The 18,506-nt window shown below is 37.9% G+C and overlaps 1 protein-coding gene across 1 annotated transcript in view; it reads right to left on the bottom strand.

Annotated features, from left to right (window-relative positions):
- The window catches only part of Exoc6 (exocyst complex component 6), a 94,893-nt gene that overhangs the window by 15,570 nt on the left and 60,817 nt on the right, over positions 1-18,506 (bottom strand). Inside the window, exon 17 of the mRNA XM_013034323.1 lies at positions 14,090-14,163. Coding sequence (XP_012889777.1) covers positions 14,090-14,163 — 74 coding nt within the window. The remainder of the gene's footprint in view (positions 1-14,089; positions 14,164-18,506) is intronic.

Genomic DNA, 18,506 nt, shown 5'->3' with positions numbered 1-18,506 from the left:
AGGAGGCTGCAATGCTTGGTAAGAAATGTACGCATTATCCTGCCCATGCAATTGTAACCCCTCTGTACAGTATGTTCACAAATAAAATAAAATTAAATTTAAAAAAAAGACATGGTAATGGTTCCAATCATCAAAATAGAGAATACAGAAAAGAGATTTATCTGAGAATGAAGCAAGATGACATACTGACAGCTTTGGCCAGAGGATAGCAGTAGCCACTAAAGAACTGGTGTGTATGTGAAGCATACTGTTTCTACCAGAGAGTAGCTGGCTGCAGATTAGCTCACTCAGGCAGAGTGTAGACAGCAGGTTTCTACAGACAGAAATCTCAGGGACACAAACATTTAGAGAACCAGAAACGGAAACTACAAGAGAAAGAGGAGGAATGTTAAGATCTAGCCTTTGAAAAAGAGAGTTTTAAGGAGGACATGATGGACATTATTAAATGTGGCAGAAAAAGCGGGCAGATAAGGGCTGAAACTATTTACTAGCCTTCTCTGGTGACCCAAGTGAACACTATCTCAGAGTGTAAAGGACACAGGAGAGGAATGAATGAGAGATGAAGAAATAGGAACAAACTACTCTTTTCAGGAATTTAATGTGAAGGAGAGAAGAGTAGGATTAGAGCATGTCTGTAGGCTATGGGAGTCAGGAAAAAGCTGCAGCAGAGGATGAGCAGATGAATACAGAAACAAAGTCCCATAGAAAAGATTAAAGTCAAAGGACTAGGAAGAGGCAGCCTCATTAAAATGGCTATCAGTTGAGAATGGAGGAAAGGTAGTACATAGGGTGTGAATATAGGTAATCTCTGTGACTGCAGAAGCAAGCTGTGAGGGGCTCTAAGGTACTGGAGCTTTCCCGCAGGGGAAAGTAACAAAGGCCTTGAGCAGAAAAGGGGAAAGAATGGGAACAGGCACGGCAGGGAAGAGAATGTACACCACCACTGGAGAGGGCTGCAGGTCAGAAAGTAGGAAAGTGAAGAAAGCAACCTGCCACACAACCATAGGAAGCTAGGGAATGTGGGCTGGTGGAGAAGCAGAAGGAAGTAGGAAGGAAGCAGAAAACAGGAAAAAAGAAAAAGAATGGGAGGCAGGAAAGAGTGAAATAGGAAAGGTGAGAGAGCACTTGCCCATATGTGTGAAGCCCCTCAGACTGGGAAAAAACAAATACCTGAAAATGATGCTCCTATTATAAATAGAAAACATCTTATTTTTGCCCAATTGCACATATGTGATTTTCCATAAATTTGTTAATTTTGTTTATTGTCACATTTGCTGACTACCTCTCTGAAACAAACTGATTCTTGGCAATTATTTTGGCAATGCCCAGTAATTCTACTTCTAAAGACCTACTGTGCTTACACAGTGCTCAATATATACATACAAGGTCACTGACTGCAGCACTATATACATGCAGAAAAATTTGTCCAGCAAACAGAAGATTGGTTCAATAATTATGGTACATTTAGTGTAGAGTGGTATGAAAAAAAGTAAAAATGATCCACATTAATCAAAATGTAAACTATAGTATAATTGATCTTAGCCCCTGCAAAAGAGAAAATAACTACATGCACGCTCCTAAGTGTGTGCTGTGCATTTGTGAATATACATGTCTTTACATTATAAAGGGCTTGGAAGGAAACTTACCAATTACCCTGAGAGACTGAAAAAGGAAAAAAATGAGAGCTTTTTCTTTACATCTGATTTGATTATTTTAAACAGTGAGCAGCATGTAATATCAACTTCCTGGTTTTGATAACTGTGCTATAGCTATGTAGAAAGCTACCACGGGGAGAAACCAGGGGAAGTATACATGGGACCTGTTTATAACTTCTTGTGGGTGTATAATTACTTAAAATTACAAAATAGGCTGTGATGGAGCTTCATGTAGTGTGCTTGCTTGTCCAGTATGTGTCGAAGGCTCTTAGCTTAATCCTGAACACCAGAGAGAAACTGAAAACCAAAACAAATCAGCAAATCTATGTTATTTTTGTATTTGCTTACTTACGTGGAGTTACTTTTGGTTTCAAATAATCATCTTAGAAGGTAATTTTCTATACTATCCAACAATCCTTTATTCTTAAAACTGTAAAAACAGAAGTCCAAAATTTATATTAATAGCTGCCAGGTATGTGCAGAAGTCACATACATACTTAAAAGCATAGAACCCACAAATGGAGCCCAAAGAAGAAAATGGCAAAACCATTTAGGTTTAGATTAATCCTTTATAATCTAAGCTCTCCCAAAGGGCAGCATACTTTTCTAATATCTGAACCTTAACATAAACTTCGTGAGATGTCTAGTCTTGTTGATTTCAGGAGTAAACCCAAATACACCTTTCTTTAATTCTTTGGCACTTCAAATGAATTTAGGCTTGTCTGAAATTAAAAAAAAAAAAAGCTTACTGGAGGAGCTGTGTGAACAAGCTTGTTGTCCTGCTACTATATCTCATCAAGCATTCAGATACTACAACTTTGGCAAATCCCATTAATACTTTAAGAAGTCAAAGACTTTAAAACTTCTAAAGAAAGTTCCTGTGAAGTAGTCATACGGGCAAGTTTAAGCAGGCAGTGTGTGCATACAATATGGTAACAAATATAATGCAAACAAAAGAAGATTTGTTTAATTATAGTGGAAATAATTGTTATTTAAAAGTGACTTCTTCATCATAAAAGAATAAACTGGACTAGTGGCAAAAGAATTGTATGTTATGATGCTTTAAGATTAGAAACAGAAGGCAACAATTTCAAAGTAAAACCTTGGCAGACACCCAGTCTCCATAGCAAGAATTCTGGCCAAACAATTCCTTCATAGCTTCCAAGGCCCATTCCTGTCCCTAGAGTCAGAATTCAGTGCTGTTCATTTTGAGTCAAATACAACTTGAGTCCTGAAAATTTATAAAATTCTCCTATTCTTCCATGGTGATGTGTATCAGAATTTCTTTCTTAAAATGTATTACAATTATTTGGTAGTAGAGAGGAATTAGGAGATAATGTACAAGAGGGTGAAAGAAAGCAAGTGAGGTGAATGATGAGAACAAGGAGATGGGAGTCCAAGGTACGTCTTTTTCAAAGCAATGGCTGTGGAAGGACTGTCAACTCCTAACAGTGCACCATGAAGTCCACGTGGCACACCAGCTTTGCCCCTTACCCTCATGAGGCTTGGTCAGAATCAATCAATGGTTTTTGAAATGCAAGCATCATTAAATATGCCAGAAAAAAAAGACTCCCTCCTCGAAGGTAACCTAAACAACAATCTTCCCTCCTCGATTTCATTAAATTATCAAAATGTATAGCTGAAATAGTCCAGGAAACAATTTCCCAAGGACATGCTATAGTTAAGAAAAGTAGGATTCCACCCTGTCTCTGATTTCTGACTTTTTGTCAACACTTCATTCAAATATTTTAGTAATTTTCTCTTACACTCCTTAGTTTCTATTTTAATTCATCTTGCAGTACTGGGGACTGAGTCTAGGGCTAGATAAACGCTCTACCACCTGAGCCTGACCTCTAGATCCTAGTTGCTGCTCTTTAGCCAAGATAACTTTGCCTTCACTGATGCCAACTAATTCATTTCTCAAATAGTCCAAATTTATTTTATTATCTACTATTCATTCGTGTTTCCCCAGTGCTGGCTATATGAGCCATGGAAGCATTTATTTTGTACATGAGTAAATAAATAAGAAAAAATCGCCCACATGCAATGTTTTTTACAGCAAAATAGTTCAGGACCCCATTAACAAACATTAAATTTATTTACAAACTACACTGTTCTAAAAGGACTCTCTTGTAAATTATAAAATATATGAGAAATAAACACATTTAGTAAGTGAGAAAAACTGGGCCGAGAGAAAGTGCTAGTAGAAAAGATGATGTTACTTTACAAAGTTCAAGGAAGCTACCTGATGGTCTAAGACAAAAAAAAAAGTTGCTGCTCAAGTGGTAGAGTGCTAGCCTTAAGAAAAAAAAGCTCAAGGACAATGCCCTGGCCCTGCATTTAAGCCCCAAAACAAAAAATAACAAAATAACAACAACAGAAAACAACTGTGTCAAAGCCTATAATAATCCCAGCACTTGGGAGCCTGAGGTAAAGGATTAAAGAGTTCATGGATAGCCTGGGCTACATAGTGAGTTAAAGATCAACCTGGCATGTATAGCTAGCTCTTTCCTCAAAAACAAAACAATAAAAATAAAAATAAAAGCTATGTCAGAGGTGTCAGTGGCTCATGCCTGTAATCCTCGCTATTCAGGAGGCTGAGAGACTCTTAGCTTCAATAAACCACATCAGAAAATGAGAAGTGGCGCTGTGGCTCAAGTGGTAGAGCACTAGCCTTGAGCTGAAGAGCGGAGGGACAGTACCCAGGCCCAGAGTTCAAGCCCCATAACTAAGGGGGATGGCGGGAAACCTCTGTCAGAGGTGGTGATAGGAAAAAGAACATTTTAAAGTGAGGCCACAGTGTCAGGTAAAGGAACTCAACTGCACAAAGTTGCTTTTGTTCTACTACTCTTCTCTTTTTTGTATTTGTAGGTACTTACAGTTAATATAGGCCAACTGGGCCAAGAAATTTCTGTAGGTTTTACAGGATTTAACATTTTTTTCATTATATTTTTAATACCATTAAATAGTACTGCTATTTTCTATCTGGAAGTTCTGACAATTTTAAGGATCTTATTTTGCAAGTCTTAAATAAAGGTGCATTTATCCTGAAAAAAAGGAACTGTATCTTCTTTGTAATATTCCAAGACATTTTTTACAGTAAGCAGAAAAAACGCAGAACTTATTTTGGTCATTTTCTCAAAAATATCTTAAAAATTTTCCATCTCATTTTTGATATGTGAGGCATATTAGAAAAAAAAAGATTCTCACCAAAAATAAAACAGAAAAAAAAGTAACTCCTAATGAAGTGTTTCTGTACTGTTCTGTGTGTTGTCACGTAGTAGTGCAGATTGAACTCAGAACTGTATGCATGCATGTGTCCTACCACTGAACTACTACAATTGTCCCTGCCATCCTCCCTCCATGGGTTTTGTGTGTGTGCCTGTCCTAGGGCTTGAACTCAGGGCCTGGGCACTGTCCCTGAGGTTTTTCTGCATGAGGCTAGCATTCTACCACTTAAGTCACAGCTCCACTTCTGGCTTTTTTTAGTAATTAATTGGAGATGAGAGTCTCACGACTTTCTTGCTTGGGCTGGACTTGAACCATGATCCTCAGATCTTAGCCTCCTGAGTAGCTTGGATTACAGGCATGAGCCAGGTGCCTGGCTTCTCCCCACATGTGTTTTTGCTCTCTTCCCCCAGTTCTAGGGCTCGAACTGAGGGGCATGGCACTGTCCCTGAGCTGCTGCTGTTTTGTTTTTTTTTTCTTCTCAAGGATAGCATTCTACCACTTGAGCAACAGCATTACTTTTCTGTTTATATGGTAGTGAGGAATTGAACCCTGGGTTTCATGCATGCTAGGCAAGCACTCTACTACTAAGCCACATTCCCAGCCCTCCCCCCATGTTTTGAAGTAACATTTCTTGACTATTTACTATGTAGCAGAAGAGTGCTGGGCCATGGGCATACAATCTAGTGGGTTGGTAGTTTAGCTTTTCTTTCTTTTAGATTACCTGTGTTGTCATACAAACTTTCTCTTGATTGCCTTATTTTAAGAAAATCCAAAAACCTTTAATACAGTAAGAGTACAGTAGGATTAAGGTTTAAAAAAATGAAAGCCAAACTCCAATAAACTAACTTGCTTATGAAGGAAAGGCACAAACCACAAAATCTAACTGTATAATTAATGGAAGGCAGAAGAAAACATCCTTCTTGTTTATTAGATATTTGTGTATTTATATCTCACAGCCTTATGCTTTACAACTCTTACATTAAGATGCTATGAGGTCCATTTTTTTCAAGAAATAATGCTAGATCAAATGACCAGATGAAATGAAATGAAACATGAATATACCATGAATAAAAATTAATTCTAGATGGGTTGCAAATCTAAATATGAATGGTAAAGCAATAAAGTTTTTGGAAGAAATCACAGGCAAGTATGATAGCAAGGACAAAGATTTCTTTAACAGGACATTAAGAGGACAAACATAGGGGAAAATGACAGATTTGATTCCATTATTTTATCAGGGCTGGGGCTATAGCTCAGTAGCATAATGTTTGCTTAGACTGCATAAGGCTGTGGGTTTGATCATTAGTGGTATAAAAATTATTTCATCAAAAACACATGAAAAGGAAATAAGTAACCAATCAGAAGATACCAATAACATATATACCAAAAAGCACTCATATTTAGAATATAAAAAGAGCTTCTATCTTATCAATAGAAAAAAAAAGGCCAAAATCTGGATAAACTATCCCCCCCAAAAGATATTCAAGTTGTCAACAAACATGAAAAGGAGTTTAATTTTATTAGTCATCAAGAAACATACATTAAAATGAAAAGTAAAAAACAATGAAGTGACTAAAAAGAGAGAAGCAAATAATAAGTGAGAGCAAGGAAACAGAGTAACTAGAACTTTATTTCTACACTACTGTCTGAAATGTAAACTAATATAACTGCTTTAGGAAACTATTTCACAGTACCTATTAAAAGTGATCACATAGAGCCGGGCGCTGGTGGCTCACGCCTGTAATCCTAGCTACTCAGGAGGCTGAGATCTGAGGATCGCGGTTCAAAGCCAGCCCGGGCAGGAGAGACTGTGAGACTCCTATCTCCAATAAACCACCAGAAAACCAGAAGTGGCGCTGTAGCTCATGTGGTAGAGTGCTCGCCTTGAGCTGAAGAGCTGAGGGACAGCACCCAGGCCCAGAGTTCAAGCCCCACGATCGACCAAAAAAAAAAAAGTGATCACATAGATACAGCTTCTCACTCAACAATTCTACTAAATGTAAATTCCTTAACTGTATAAATATGTTTACCAAAAGACATACAAAAGAATGTCTATGTAGAATCAAGCATGGTCATCCCGGCTACTTAGGAAGCAGAGACTAGGAGTATCATGGTTGAAGGCTAGCCCAAGTAATAAAATTAGGGAGAATCTGGTCTCAAAAAACAAGTCAGGCATGGCAGTTCTGGGTCTACAATCCCAGCTACGTGGGAGGCATAGGATCATGGTCTAAGGCCAATCCTAGACAAACACACAAGTCTCTAGCTGAAAAAAACAAAAACAAAAAACAAACAACAAAGTAGAAAAGGGATGGGGATGTGGCTCAAGTGATACAATGCCTGCCTAGCCAGTGTGAAGCTCAAAAATTTTAAATATAGTATCATCAAAAAGAGAAAAGTCAGCTGGGTGCCGGTGGCTCATACCTGTAATCCTAGCTACTCAGGAAGCTGTGATTTAAGGATCATGCCAGCCAGGCAGGAAAGTCCATAAGACTCTTATCCCCAATTAACCACCAGAAAACTGAAAGTGGCACTGTGGCTCAAGTGGTAGAACGCTCTACTTGAGCTGAAGAGCTGAGGGACAGTGCACAAGCCTATAGTTCAAGCCCCACGACCACCACCAACAACAACAAAAAAAGAGGAAAGTCAATGTTAGCACTATTTGTAACAGCAAGTATAGAATCAATTCATATGTCTACCAACAGAAGAATACATAAATATGGTATAAATATGGTATACCTAGACAAGGGCAAGCTGCACTGCAGAGATAATGAACTAGGCAAGTCTCAATGTGAGCATTTTGATATGTGTATTACAGGTATCCTCTAATCTCCTAATCTGTTGCTTAATTCCTTTTTCATAGTATTATTTGATGAAATGACTTTTCTTTGAATTAGTAATAAAACCCAATGGACTAGACATAGATAACAACCTGGATATGCTCCATCAACGTAACATTAAGCAAAAGTCAGAAGCAAAAAAAGTTAAAGGAAGTAAGTTCAAAATTAGGCTAGACCGGGGCTGGGAAGGTAGCTCAGCGGTAGAGTGCATGCCTTGAAAGCATAAGGCCCTGGGTTCGATTCCTCAGCACCACATAAACAGAAAAAGCCGGAAGTGGCGTTGTTGCTCCAGTGGTAGAGCGCTAGCCTTGAGCTGAAGAGCTGAGGGACAGCGCCTAGGCCCAGAGTTCAGGCCCCATGAACAGCAAAAAAAAAAAAAAAAATTAGGCTAGACCTTTGTGGTATTAGAAGTCATGACAGTGGTAATCCCCAGGGAAATCCAGGACTGAAAAGAGGTACAGTGCAGTATGGAGGATCTCTTGTACTACTGGCTAAATTCTCTTTCTTGATCTAGGTATTGTAGAGAGAAATCACTTTGTTAAGCCTTTTAAAATAAACTTTTTCTCTTCTTCAGAAATTATTGTTCCCAAAAGGCACCATGGGATCTACTTTAAAATATAATGTCATATAAGATATTTTAGCAAACATTCTGTAGGACATGAGATTGTTTTATTAGCTACAAACTCACCTTTTGGCTATTATCATCATTTAACCTATGGAAACTTCTGCAGACAATTCAAAGAATCATCAAGACATTGTCAGATGAAGCAATATCTATCAGTCTAAGGAACTTACCACAATGTGAGAAAGGATGTACTAAATAGGACTTAGGAGTAAAACCACAGATGTTCAGATGAGAATTATACTTAAAATGAAACTATGTAGGATAGAGAATTTTTAAAAATGTACATCAACATATTAAAATTTTTTGTGATTAAAATATAATCTTCAGCTATCTAGAAAATTCTGTTATATGAATACTTCATTATTCACTGATACTTAGGGAAATAGTTCTTTTTTTGGGGGGGCGGGGCGCGTTTCAGTTGTGGGGCCTGAACTCTGGGCCTGGGCGCTGTCCCTCAGCTCTTCAGCTCAAAGCTAGCACTCTACCACTTGAGCCACAGCGCCACTTCCGGCTTTTTTTTTTCTGCTTATGTGGTGCTGAGGAATCAAACCCAGGGTTTCATGCATGCAAGGCAAGTGCTCTACCACTGAGCCACCTCCCCAGCCCTTAGTAAAATATTTCTATTGTATTAAGAATGAGTTATGGGCTGGGAATGTGGCTTAGTGGAAGAGTGCTTGCCTAGTATGAATGAAGGGTTCAATTCCTCAGAACCACATAAACAGAAAAAGCTGGAAGTGGTGCTGTAGCTCAAGTGGTAGAGCTCTAGCCTTGGGCAAAAGAAGCTTAGGGACAGTGCCCAGGACCTGAGTTCAAGCACCAGGACTGGCAAAAAAAAAAAAAAAAGGATGAGTTACATCACTGAATACTGCATATTTTACAGTAACATTTTCAAAACGTTAAGGCTTTCATATATTGTCAGAGAAATTCACATACAGTATTCACCCAAAATCCACTTCAAATATATGTAACATAAAAACAAACATGTATTTCAAAGTCTACCATTTAGTGACAATTTCAGAAGTGAGGATTATGATGTTTTACTTGTAAAAAAAATTACACATACAAATCATGTTCAAATAGCAGTCTAAATTGATTGGCAGCACTTTCACACAAAGGCAGTACCAGTAGCACTAATCCTCCACATTGTCTATTTGGGCAGTAGGCCTTAAGATGTTGTTGAGATAACTGGCTTCCATTAGCAAGTATGTGATTGGCAGGATGATAAAGTCTTTTCACTCACAAGTCAGCTATTTCCTTTTCTTGAGAGGAGAGCAATCCTGATGATCTATCTTTTAGCTACAGTCCCTTACTGAGTCCCAATTCTCTTGCCTTCAGCTTTGATATGGTTCTAACTTTCCTCTTGTATCAGCTCATACTTGTCATCAACTCCTCTATTCAGAACAGCAAATATCAGGAGTTTGACCTCAGGGCAAAGTCCGGGTGGGCAGGTAAAATTGGACCACTGGACCTACTTCCTAATCTTTCATACCCAGCAATTCATGAAGCAGTATCAAATTCAAACTAAAAAACAAAAGCATGACCTCTCATAAGCTCTATGAAAAGAGCTCTTTTGCCTTTCTAAGTATACTTGAAAAGAACTGTCAGCCATCCTATTAAGACAGAAATGGATCACAGACTAGGAAAAAAAGAAAAAGGAAAAGTGCAGAAACGCAAATAAAATGTAAATAAAGGCATTAGCACCCCTTTATATGTGATAACATACCACTTCATATAAGTATCATACCACTTCATATAAGTATGAAAATACTTTGCTATGAACTATCTTAAGAAGTCATAAACAAAAGCACTATCAAAACTTTAAGACATCCTTATTTAAATAATCACGAAGATCTGATTCAAAAACTTTTATCACCTTATGTGAGACTTCTGTTTTCAACACTACTATTTTTTAAACCAATTCTTATATTTGGAATTTCATCACTTAAGTGTGTGTAACTTAATTTTTAAGCAAACCTAAGTGAAAAATAAGTAGCCTTTTTAGTTTATTAATTAAATCTAAGCTACTGAAGTCATAAAATTTAAGTTATTTCCACAGTGTTCTAGCATTAAATACAAGAATTAATTATATTTTCCTATTTTAGAATATAAAAGAACAAAAATACAGTATCATTAAATTTTAACATTTATAACCAGAGAGCATTGTTTTAATCGTCTTTAAAGACTATAAAAATTAACATGTAATTAATCAGCTCATCAAAAATTTCTTTTTTTTGGGGGGGGGTTCAGTTGTGGGCCTGAACTCCGGGCCTGGGCACTGTCCCTCAGCTCTTCAGCTCAAGGCTAGCACTCTACCACTTGAGTCACAGCGCCACTTCCAGCTTTTTTTTTTCTGCTTAGGTGGTGCTGAGGATCGAACCCAGGGCCTCATGTATGCAAGGCAAGCATTCTAGCACTGAGCCACCTTCCCAAAAATTTCTAGCCACTCAGTTCTTGCACCTTCCCAAAAATTTCTAGCCACTCAGTTCTTGCACTGTAGTACTATACTCAAAAATTGTATTTAATATTTATATAACTATCCATATATTTTATTTTATAAAAAAATTATAAAAAGATTTTTTGGGGGGTCCGGTTGTGGGGCCTGAACTCTGGGCCTGGGCGCTGTCCCTCAGTTCTTCAGCTCAAGGCTAGCGCTCTACTGCTTAAGTCACAGCGCCACTTCGGGCTTTTTTTTTTTCTTATGTGGTGCTGAGGAATGGAACCCAGGGCCTCAGGCATGCAAGGTAAGCGCTCTACCACTGAGCTATCTTCCCAGCCCCTATAAAAAGATTCTTACTTGCTGGACGCTGGTAGTTCATGCCTGTAATCCTAGCTACTCAGGAGGCCTGAGATCTGAGGATCATGGTTCGAAGGCAGCCCCAGCAGAAAAGTCCCTGTGAGACTTTTATCTACAATAAACTACTCAAAAGAGCCAGAGGTGGTACTGTGGCACAAGTGGTACAGTGTTAGCCTTAAGCACAAAGCAGCTCAGGGACAGCAAGCAGGCCCTGAGTTCAAGCCCTAAGACAGGTATTTAAATAAAAAAAAGATTTTTTACTTAAAAGTCCCTTAAACTATACTGTTAAAGTTGCTCAGGATTTTATGGCTTCTAAGTGCTCCCATCTGATATGTAAATTCAACCAAAATGACTAGAAATATTATCAATATTTATAAATATACCTTAGTGGTAATTTCCTAGGGAGCTAAACACTTATAAAGAGCTGTCAAATTATGATTATCTTTTAATCATGGATTAAGAGTTTAGTTGGTTTTGAATCAGCTATCTGGTCAAATCATTGAGTAGAATCTTTTTTGTGAAGTGCTAGGGATTAAACCCGTGGCCTCCTGCATGCTAATCAAATGTTCTACCACTGCACTATTCCCCAAGCCCCTAAGAACAGAATCTGTACAATTTCTTAAGCAATGTGGTTTTTTCATAGTCCTACACAGTTGTTAATACAAAAACTAGTTAATGTCAGTGAAATTCGCATGAGATAGAAAAATATCACAGGGTAACTTCCAAATTTTCTATGAGCAGATTATTCACATATAATGGCAAATATCAAGTTATCTCTTAAATTTGTCCTTACAACATAAAACCTTACCCAGTAAATGACCATAGTTTACTTGGAAATGAATATACAAGGAAATCTATTTCCAACTTGCTAAAGAATTCAAGTTGTCGGGGGCTGGGAAGGTGGCTCAGTGGTAGAGCACTTGCCTTGCATGCTCGAGGCCCTGGGTTCGATTCCTTAGCATCACATAAACAAAAAGAAAAAAGCCGGAAGTGGCGCTGTGGCTCAAGTGGTAGAGCCTTGAGCTGAAGAGTTGAAGGACAGCACCCAGACCCAGAGTTCAGGCCCCACGACCAGACCCCCCCCCAAAAAAAAAGAATTCAAGTTGTCTATATTTGATCATCTTATTCAGGCAAACAGGTCTGCCCAACAGAGAGAACATCCAAACTAAATGGATACTACCAAAAAGAAGACCCTCATTTCATCTGATAGAATGGAATGGTGTCTGTTTTCTACTGCCTTCTTCAACTTAACAAGGCTTCTCATCCACAGATCTAGTCATCCAGGAGAGTGTTTTGTTTGACACAGTATCAGAGCATTGACTTCAGTCAGAAGTAAGTGTGTTCAGTGCTTTATTGACATAATTTGGTGACAGAAATGGACTTTTCCTTTTAAATCTGGCTTAAGATAAATCACTTATTTCTATATACATATTGTCTTGTAAGGATTCCCAGCCAGTCCATGGGTGTTTTATTTCTCTAAAGAATTTTTATATACCATAAGGATGAAAAATTATTTTTCTTCATTATATTTGTATCTATTTTAACCATGTCTCCTCTTCAAATAATGAAAAACAGTAGATACTCATCAGTATTGTCTAGGAATTAGAGCAAAAGTAGCCTAGTCCCAAACATTTACTGAATTCATTTACTGAATTCTGATTTGAGTAACAGAGTCTGCTTCCATCAATGGTGGGGTCTCATTTCTCATTTTCATCTCCATAAGAGAATGGGCACCATTAATAGACTGATACCATGTGGTTTCATTTTAATTCAGTTTCAATATGGCTCTTCTAGCCAAGAGCAGTAGACACTCCAATTTGTCAATCAAGTACTCCTCAACTTTCTAAATAAGATCAACCCTGTCTCTAAATCTATGTGTAGCTTTATTAAGCTCTTTAATCTATTTGCATGTATGACCAGAAAATTATTAAAAAATAACAAGCCTCAAGCTACAGTAAACCAAAGCACAAAGTAACTTAGTAAATATTCACTGTGAGAAGGTTGTAAAAAGTTGAGATACTCGGGGCTGGGAAGGTGGCTCAGTGGTAGAGCGCTTGCCTTGCATGCCTGAGGCCCTGGGTTCAATTCCCCAGCACCACATAAGCAAAAAGAAAAAAGCCGGAAGTGGCACTGTGGCTCAAGTGGTAGAGCGCTAGCCTTGAGCTGAAGAGCTGAGGGACAGCGCCCAGGCCCAGAGTTCAGGCCCCACAACCAGACCCCCCCCCAAAAAAAAAAGTTGAGATACTCAGCCAGGCATTGGTGGCACACACCTGTAATCCTAGCTACTTAGGAGGCTGAGATTTGAAGATCACAATTCAAAGCCAGCCCAAGCAGGAAAATCTGTGAGACCCTTATCTCCAATTAACTACCAGGAAACAAGAAGTGGCGCTATAGCTCACGTGGTAGAGCACTTGCCTTGAGCTGAAGAGTTCAAGGACAGCACCGAGGCCCAGAGTTCAAGCCCCACAACTGACAGAAGAAAAAAAAAAAGTTGAGAAACTCAATGAACATAGATTCAGAGAGAAGTGGTAAATACAAAGCTATCAAGAAGGCATTTTCAATCTCAGTTATCTGAAGACAGGAAACAGGAGACAGAAGACAGAAGAATTAAAATTCAAGGCCAGCCTGACCAATGTCAGCAAAACTCTACCTAAAAAACAAAAGCTGGGTGTCCTGGCATATACTTATGGTCCCAGCAACTTGGGAGCCAAGGTAGAAAGAGAGAGAGCAGAGTCTGGAGTTGGTCTGGGAAAAAGCATAAGACCCTATCTGAAAAATGACTGTAGGCACTCTCCAGGTCCTTACCTAGTGATCCAAGGCCTTGTTGTAAAAAGAAAGCATTTTTGTAAAGATAGGTTGTTTTTAATGAAAAACAAAGCATCCCCATAGCATTAAAAATAAATATTTTAAAACGCAAGAAAAGCCAGAGTATATTATTACATCTTACTTGTCTGAGGTCAATGAATGCTAGCTGTAGGGTATCCCCTTGGAATCCTGGCACAGGCTCAGAACTGGCAAACACTATTAAAAAATTAATAACAGTGAATTAGAATAACATTGCAAAATATGTAAGATTTAACTACTAAATCTTTACTCATTAGAAATAGAATATTACACACAACCTTTTCAAATGAGAACTATTCATATCCTTCCATTTCTACTACTAAAAATATTCTCCATACCCATTATCACAAATATTTTAAACTTCTGATCTGCCACTTAATCACTATAATCTTTAATTACAATAAATTTAAAATGGCTATCCTATATAAAGTTCAAGAATAGTAACACACTTCAATCAAAGATTTCTGACTTAGCATTAGGTAAATGACTATAGAAGCATTTTGAAACTATACCAATTCCATAGCTGTCAATCTATTCTCTAGCTAATGAAAATAAAAGGTAGACACCAAGGCTAACAATCAGCACCACATATAAACAACAGGTAAAATATTCTAAGTAGCAGTATCATGATAATTCAAGAATGTTCATGTTTTAAATTACATTTTTATAAAAAAAATCCCATTTCTTTAAAACAATAGCCAAGGATATCTTAAGGCAAAATGAAAAAATTCAAAAGATTAGTTGGATGCAATGGCTCACACCTATCATCTTAAGTACTTGGGAAGCTGACATGGGGAGGATTACAGTTTGAGGTCAGTCTGGCAAAAAGTATGCAAGATTCTATGAACTAATAAAAAGCTGAGCATAGTGGTGTATGCTTGTCATTCCACTATGTGAGAAGTATATGTAAGTGATCACAGCCTAAGCTGGCTGAGGCAAAAAGTGAAAACCTACTGAAAAAATATCAAAAGCAAAAATGGATGGAATACAGCCCAAATAGTACACCTGTCAAGCAAGGGTAAGGCCTGGAGTTCAAATAGTACTTCAAAAAACATTTTTTTAATCAAGAGATTTTTTTAAATACTACTAATATAGATTGTTTAAACTAAAGACAATTCCAACAATATTAGCTATTCTGAAGATAAAAGACTTTCAGCTCAAAGAAAACTCCACTAATTTTTTTTTTTTTTTGCCAGTCCTGGGCTTGAACTCTGGGCCTGAGCACTGTCCCTCAGCTCTTCAGCTCAAGGTGATCACTCTACCACTTGAGCCATAGCACCACTTCCGGTTTTCTGGTGGTTAATTGGCGATAAGACTTTCATAGACTTTCCTGCCTGGGCTGGCTTTAAACCATGATCCTCAGATCTCAGACTCCTTAGTAGCTAGGATTACAGGTATTAGCCACCAGCACCAGGCTTGTACCTGAACTTTTGTGCTCAAGGCTAGTGCTATACCGCCTTGAGCCATAGCACTGGCTTTTTTGGTAGTTAACTGGGGATAAGAGTCATATGGCTTTGAACCATGATTCTCAAATCTCAGCCTCCTGAGTAGTTAGGATTTCAAGTGTGAGCCACCGATACCTTGCCTATGCATCGTCCTTTAATTTTCTTAAAATTTCTATTGTTAAAGTCAGGTGGTGAGTATACTACATTTTGATCAATGTCATTCTCTTCCCATACCTACCCTCAAGTAAGTAGCTCAATTTTTACATAATGTACATTGAATACAATTGCATTTGCTAACTCTTCCTCCCTCTATTCATGCTTCCTTATTTTAGAACAGGGCAGGTAGATGATGGATCATAAAAATATTGTAAGTAAAAGAGACAGTCCCTTTGAAATACCACCAATAGACTTCCAAGGACTTAGTTTAGAAGTCACCTACTTCTTAATTTTATAGGGTAGAAGAATTAAGGAGAAGAGATTTCATGGAAACACAGTTAATTCAGGCTTCCTGGCATTCAAGCCACTGATCCAGAATCTGATTAAGTATTCAGCTTCTGTTTATCTTCTCACACAAATTTAACCAATATAGAAGAAATTCACTAGTTTATAACTGTCGGTTCTTTTTCTCAAATATAGTTTAGGGATAGGAAATAGTTTAACAATCCAATGATTACCTGGCAAAGAAAACATCAGTAATCGTAAGCTATTCAACTTGACCAGTAGCTTCATATTTTTTTCTTTTACTTCTTTAAAATCAAATGTAATTAATCTTACTGTTTCTCCCTTTTAACATATCTTTTTCACTGCCAAGGTTTAATCTCAGGGCCTTGCACTTGCTCAGCTTGCTTGCTTGCTTATCTGGCACTGTACCATTCCAGTCACATCTCCAGCCAGCTTTTTGCTAGTTATTTTGGAGGAGTCATTCAGAGTTTTCTCTCTGGCTGACTTTGACCCATGCTCCTCCAGATCTCCTCTGAGTACCTGAACTATAGGTGTGAGTTACTAGCACCAAGCCCTAAAATAGCTCTTGAGTCCTAATCTATCTCTACTTAAGTTCAAAATATCATAATTTCTTACATACCTCCATTTTGGGACTTCAAAATTTAACATCCTTTAATAATTCACCATCATTTCCATAATCAAACAAGACTAAGGGCAAGGTCTTTACATCTGCCTCTGCCTATCTCTGTAACCTCATCTCTAATCACTTTCCTAGAGCTACCTAGACTCTTTCCATACCAGACTGCCTGCCCTTCTTTGCAAATACAAAGTGCCTTCCCATAATGCCTTTGATCTCCTAGCTATAACATCTTCCTCTTCTCTTTTCGTTCTGAATAACTGATACTTATCCTTCAATCATTACTTTCTTTTTTTTTTTTGGGTCCGGTCATGGGGCCTGAACTCTGGGCCTGGGCGCTGTCCCTCAGCTCTTCAGCTCAAGGCTAGCGCTCTACCACTTGAGCCACAGCGCCACTTCCAGCTTTTTTCTGTTTGCTTATGTGGTGCTGAGGAATCGAACCCAGGGTCTTGAGCATGCAAGGCAAGCGCTCTACCACTGAGCCACCTTCCCAGCCCTCAATCATTACTTTCTATGAGAAGACTTCTATTACCTCTATAGGTTAGGCTAGATCTTTCCCTGCAATTCATATCAACCTGTGAAGAGTCTGATTATAGCACTTATTTTGTGGCCTTAACCTATCTGGGTCTTTACACAAGAATATAAAATACCTGAAGGTATAGACTATAATGTCTAATCCCTATCATCTAAATAATAAATTCTGTGAAACTTTATTAGGTGAGTAAAGGAAAAGTGAATAAGTGGTAAAAAAAAATTCTGAGGGGGGTTATATTATCATCCTGTCTTGATAATGAATATATAATCTAGCTTGCTGATTAGATCTAGAATGACACCATCCAACAGAACTTTCTAAAATAATGGAAATACTTTGTACTAAGCAGAACCGAATTATAGTGTTATTTAAAATCAGTGCAATTTTAAATAAGTTAAATATGAAATAAACAAATATTTAATAATATTTTAAATTTAGTTATTTAAATTAATTACCTTCCATTTAAATTCACATAGACAATGCATACCTAGCATAGTAAAAATATTCCTAATGAGCTGGGTGCCTGTGGCTCATGCCTGTAATACTAGCTACTAAGGAGGCTGAGATCTAAGGATCGTGGTTCAAAGCCAGCCCAGGCAAGAAAGGCCATGAAACTCTTATCTTAATAAACCACCAGAAAACTGGAAGTGGTGCTGTGGCTCAAATGGTAGACTGCTAGCCTTGAGCTGAAGAGCTGAGGGACAGTGCTCAGGCCCAGAATTCATGCCCCATGACTGACCTCCTCCCCCCAAAAAAAACATTCTTAATGAATTCCTTCACAAAAACTAAATTATTGAGTTTTTAGCTAATTTACAAACTCCTAAAAAGTAGGCATTTCTTTTACTTTATATATTCTGTGCCTGATATACAGGAAACATTCAATAAATGTGTACTGCATGAATAGTAATGTGCCTCATGCTCTAGGCAATTCTTGAGGTAGATTTTAAGTTCTTAATTTTTAAATACCTTGAAGTATCCCTTCTTGGGTAATCTAAGTTCTCATTTTTTATATGACTTGTAATATTTGGAGATTTTTTTCTTCTTTCTTGGGCAATCATTTAACTTTAAAAAAAGGCAATGCCTGCTTCTCTAGTATGTTGTTTTTGTCTGTGTTTAAATCATACTTTTAAGGATTTTTTTTTATTTTTGAGGGAATGGGGGGGGGGTCAGTCATGGGGCTTGAACTCTGGGCACTGTCCCTCAGCTCTTCAGCTCGAAGCTAGTGCTCTACCACTTGAGTCACAGTGCCACTTCTGGTTTTCTGGTGGTTTATTGGAGGTAAGAATCTCAAGGACTTTCCTGCCAGGTTGGCTTTGAACCATGATCCTCAGATCTCAGCCTCCTTAGTAGCTAGGATTACAGGTGTGAGCTGCCGGCACCTGGCAGTATATTTTTTTTAAACCCATATTGATCCTGGTCTTCAACCAATATATATATATATATATATATATATATATATATATAT

This window comes from Dipodomys ordii, unplaced genomic scaffold, assembly GCF_000151885.1.
Source record: "Dipodomys ordii isolate 6190 unplaced genomic scaffold, Dord_2.0 Scaffold188, whole genome shotgun sequence".
Taxonomy (NCBI): Eukaryota; Metazoa; Chordata; class Mammalia; order Rodentia; family Heteromyidae; genus Dipodomys; species Dipodomys ordii.
This window is presented reverse-complemented; position numbering and strand designations above follow the sequence as displayed.